Below are 5,293 nucleotides of genomic sequence, written 5' to 3'. Positions count from 1 at the left end.
TTTATTTTATTTAATTGCTTCATTTATTTATTTAATATAAAAAATAAAAAATTTTTTTAACAAAATTATATATAGTAGAATAAAAAAAAAATGAAATAATAATTAGAGCAGAATCATAATCATTTAAATCGTTTCTCAAGATATTTATAAATTATATTTTTTTTTCTTTATCTGTGATTGATCGAATTTGAATAACTTATTGATTTCTTTTTTTAAGTTAGTTTTTTTTAGTTAGTTTTCATGATTTTCATTTTTTTAAGTAAAAATTTATCTTTAATAAACGACACACATTTTTCTTTATCTTTTATTTTTATATAATCAATTAAATTATAATACATTTGTATAAATTAATATTTCTTTTAAATTTTTATCTAATAGGAATTCATTTTTCACACATTTTTTTAAATGTATCTATTTATAATGAATATATCGACAAAAGATAAAACATGTACAAAACAAAATTAAATAAAAAAAATATTATTTTTAAATATTATTCTAAGAAGGATGAAGATCATATCTGTACAAGCATTAAGGGGTAAATAAAACGGAAAGAAGATTACTTCTTTATTTTAGTTGATCGTTTTTTCTTTTTTTCCGCAAGTCGATATGGTCCCAACTTCCGGCGCACCATAACGCCTCGCCACCAAGCTTGAATCTTGATTGCGCTTTTTTGCATGCGTTTCCATCGCTCCTTCTCCTTTTTCAATGCCTCCTTTTCCGCCAGATACGTGTTTATGAACTTTTGATTACATCGATACTGTAAAAATACGGTTTTAAAAATCGATTTAATACTTAAAGATTGCAAGGAAGAACAAATATAAAAAGAAACAAAAAAAAATATGGAAAAAAATTTATAAGTATATAAAAGTTATAAGTGTAGTTATATTTATTTTCGGTTTATATTAATTTTTTCATATGAACAAATCCATTTATTTCAATAGTGTTGCAGATAATTTTTAATTCTTTCATCTAATCGTCGACTATAATGGAAACAAAATTAACCAAAATACTAATTTCTTTTCCCTTTATTATTTCTTCATTTAAATGAAATTTAACATGATTTAAAATAACCACAAATAGACTCTTGACACAAGTTATCGATTTCCTAAAAGAATTTCCGCGTTGATTCTTACGCTTACGAAAATAAATTGTCGAGTTTTGATTTACAATTAATATAACAACGATAAATTAACAATTCAGAATATAGAATAATTAATAAGCTACGATATTACATTTACATTATTCATCCTTTGTATTCATTGCATTTATATTTTTTTTCTATGCATCTTGATTTTTATCGAAATTTTGAATGGAAAAAAGTTATATAAAATTTATATCGTTCGTTTAAGTATTTAATTTTATTATGTAAAATGTAGAAAAAGAAAAAGAAAAAAAAAATATAAATTTATACGTGATTATATAAATTTATACAAATTACAAGTTAAAAAAGAAAAATTCCGATCGAACAATGATTTAATATATTCGTTTAATATATTCGATTTAATATATTCGATTTATTATATAATATAAATTTAATATATTCGTTTGAAGAAAAACAAACAAACATGGAACTCTGTTTGTTTGATATAGAAATCGAGCTACCTCTTCTTTAAGTTTATCCATCTCTTTTTGAATTATTTTTATTTCAATTCGTAACTGTTGGATCTCCTTCTCGTAGATCTTTTTTTCTTGAATATATCGCTCTTTCCATTCTTTGTTTTTTTTCTCTAGTAACTGTGGATTTAAAAAGAAAATTTTTATCTTATCTAATTTCCTTTCTTTTTTATATGAACATCATAAATGCTTTAAAGGTTTTAAGGTTATGTTCGATGCTTGAAATTTATATACATTTATTCAATTCGTGTTTCATACATTGTTGTAAATAAAATTGTAAAAAAAAAAGAAAATATAATATAGAAAATGTTTATTTATATATTTTGTATGAAATAACGTAATTGAAAAATACGTTTGTATAAAAGTTCGCAATTTGTTTATGATAATTGAAACAGAAATAACGCTCACTGCTGTTTCCTGGGTCAGAAATTTTGTTAATTCGGCGTGAACTCGCCGTTCATTTTTTTCACGTACGCGCTGATCTTTTAACATCTTCTCCAATTTTTCTATTTCCATGTTGCAACGCAATGAATTCTGCTCGTATCTTGCTTTCTCCCATTCCGTAACATAATCCAACTCCATGTTCGAGATTAATTTTAATTTTTCCACGTTATCCTATTGTGTTGTATAAATAAATAAATAACAGAAATAACAAATAAAATGAATAACGAATAAAATAATTGTTTATAAAATTAAAAGATTTCAAAAGATTTTTTCAAGGAAAAATAAGAATACCTGTTCCTTTGAGAGCTCGTTCAACATTCGTATTTTCTCCTGCTCGTTAACAATCTTCCTCTCATCGATTATCCTTTGCAATTTTGCTGTACTTTTTCTCAATTTCTCTTCCTCTTTGAAAAAACACTCCTCTTTTTTCTCGCGTGTCACGATCTTTTCGATCTCTTCGGTTAATAATTCGAACGTCCCTCGTTCTCGTATTTCTATTTTCAACTTCTCCATGATTCTTTTCACGTATAAACTAAACGTTAAAATTTAAAGTATTATCATTTATCATCTTCTCATTAAAATATGCTTCGAATAAGAAATAAATAAATAAAAATTATCATTTATTTTTACGCATAATTACGTATTATTACGAATTGTTTTCTTGTACGTTTCTCCAACCTATTTTCATGAATTTTCTTCGAAATGTCTCGTTCTTTAACATCGTCGATTTCCATAATTTCCATTTTGGGATTTATTGCTTTCAAGTCACTGCAACGAATATAAAAATAAAATTGATTTTTCAAGAAGAACATACTTTTCAATCGTGATCGGTAAAATTTCGATCTAGCATTTCGGTTTAGCATACTCAAAAGGTAAACAGTCGACAAGAATATCGTTATCGTGTCTCGTGGGCTTTCTCAGCGTTCCGTGGTAAATGGCTAACGCATTCGTGAACTCCTCGAGCGCTGCTAAAATTACGGGCCGTTCCGCCGGGGAGAACCGTAAAGAATCATTCGTGGCCATTGAGTATCTCTTTCTCCTTCTTTCACCTTTGCATATTGAATTTTATCTTATATCTCGCGTTAACGTTTCTCTTTTTCTTAATATTTTTTTCAAATGGAATTATATCTTTGATAATTTTTGTTTGAAACAAGCTTTTGGGGAAAAAATTAGAGTTAAAAAGATGTTTATTTAATAAATTTAACGCTTGTGTTGCTAGTAAAATATTCAATGTTGAAAATATTACATATTTACAATTATAATATTGATATACCATTATTCAATCTTATATATTTACATTTATCCATTTGATTTTTATTCTTTATTCATTCAAATGAATTAGCCTGTATGCTACATATTTTTTCTTTAGTTTAGTTAATTTTAAAAACAACTTACATTTCATTTAAATGCAAATCAACCGCTTGTTTTAAACGGTAAGATAAAAATCGCAATTACTCTTTTTCTTTATTCTTCTTTCATTCTTTCTTCTTTCTTCTTTAACACATTGCGGTCACTCACTCGCTCACTTCTCAACTCCCGAGTCTCAAATTAAAGTTATAGATGTCGTTAGTGTAAATGCTATGGATCTGGTGTCCAGTTAATTAAAATACACGTGCAAAAAGAATACGTAAAATTAATCATGACACGGCGCATGTTTGACGGAACTAAATATTCGAGAAAGGTGGTTCGCCGAATTTCAAAACACGTGATACGGTTTGATCCATTACTGGCACGTCGCCCTTGGAAACAGCGTTCCATTCGAGCGTCTTTCGGTTCAACTGTATTTTTACTATTGATCGAACCGTTTGAATTGTTATATATTTTTCGTATCGTCAGTCAAAATTTTAATTTGGCGGATATACGATTTTTTTTTTTAATATTTTAAGGAATAATTTAAAATTACTTTTCTTTTACCGAGAATAACTATTAATTGCATTATTTCCTTCTTGTTAAAAGTTTCAAGTTCTTTCGAAGGAAAGGGACCGCGGCAGAAGGTCGAGTCAAAAACAGTTAAGCAGTTGGGAAACGTTATAGATAGTCTTCCATGTTAAAGCTCGATTGAAGAATTCATTGGGAAAGATATCCTGTGGACACTCGACAACTTTCTTCCTTGGTGCTATTCGTCGATTGTCTCAGCCGGGTAGTTGGCTGTCGAGAAAAGAAAGGTTCATTCGAATACATTCCCTTCTAATTGGAAAACTTTTTTGTACCTTGAACTTTAATCGAATCTGCATTGTCTAAAAGTTATATATATATATATATATTATACCAACTCGTGGCTTGAGATATTTATGTTATCTGTAATTCATTAAAATTGTTGAAAAAGAATATAAGTTAAGATATAATATTCTGTTGTTGAACAAATTTTTGTTTAAAAAAAAAAGTAATTATTTCTTTTTTCAATTTTTATTTCAAATTATGCATTTTATTATAATCTTTCTTTAGGAAGATTATTTTAATCTCATATATTTTAATCTCACGGTGGCAATGAATTTGTCATAATCGTTCTATAAAAAGATAAGCAGTATAAAATGAATACAATATTTTTAAATTTCTTTTTTTAATTTTTATGATTCATATTTTCGTTCAAAGATTATAAAAGATAAAAGGAATGTAAAGAATCTTTTGATACTTGTTTGTAGACAATCTATGAAGTAAAAATAAATTATTTTAGAAAAATGATTTAAATATATTTTGTATCAGATAATGTGTGTGTATATATATATATATATATATACAATCGACGCGCTTCACTATTATGCGCGCTAACTTCAAATTACATCTAATTTGCATTCTAGTGGCCAATAAAGCTAACAAATTTTTTTTAAATTCTCATTTGATTTAATTTAACATAACTTATTAATCTTTTAGTACGAATCATACTTGTTTTAATTAAAAAACAAAAAAGCAGCAAATGAAATAAATATAAATCGAGAAACAAAAGAATTTTATGAAATAAAATCGAATAATTACAAAGAATTCTTTCAAAATTATATGATTCAAGTTTCATTAATTGTCTGCTGAAATAGTAAAGCCATTGAGAATGATGGTACTTTAAGCTTGAAAACTGACAAATGTGGAGGATAGAGTTTGATAAAGGTGACAGAAACACGTCGGAAACATTGTAACGGGAATGTAATGTGCTTCCGAAAGTTTCGTCGTGCACGAGAATTCCGTTTTGCTACGAAAGCTTGGAAACAGGAATAAGATGTGTACACATGCGCACAATCGAGGC

General features: G+C 27.0%; 1 protein-coding gene across 2 annotated transcripts; it reads right to left on the bottom strand.

The window, feature by feature from the left end:
• Positions 1 to 294: 294 nt before the first annotated feature.
• On the bottom strand, positions 295 to 3,607 carry LOC102670762 (dynein regulatory complex protein 9). Of its 2 annotated transcripts, XM_006618131.2 has the most exons (7): positions 3,454 to 3,607; positions 2,924 to 3,094; positions 2,737 to 2,826; positions 2,350 to 2,590; positions 2,023 to 2,229; positions 1,603 to 1,734; positions 295 to 757 (listed from the first exon to the last, which is right to left on the bottom strand). In XM_006618131.2, the coding sequence occupies exons 2-7, from the start codon at positions 3,079 to 3,081 to the stop codon at positions 557 to 559; spliced, it is 1,029 nt and encodes a 342-aa protein (XP_006618194.1). In that variant the 5' UTR covers positions 3,082 to 3,094; positions 3,454 to 3,607; the 3' UTR covers positions 295 to 556. The 2 variants fall into 2 exon arrangements, with proteins under 2 accessions (XP_006618194.1, XP_006618195.1); XM_006618132.2 differs by lacking the exon at positions 1,603 to 1,734.
• Between the last annotated feature and the right edge of the window lie 1,686 nt (positions 3,608 to 5,293).

The sequence above is a fragment of the Apis dorsata genome, unplaced genomic scaffold (assembly GCF_000469605.1).
Source record: "Apis dorsata unplaced genomic scaffold, Apis dorsata 1.3 scaffold_341, whole genome shotgun sequence".
Taxonomy (NCBI): Eukaryota; Metazoa; Arthropoda; class Insecta; order Hymenoptera; family Apidae; genus Apis; species Apis dorsata.
Note: the sequence above shows the minus strand (reverse complement) of the source record. Positions and strands in the feature narration are given on the sequence as shown.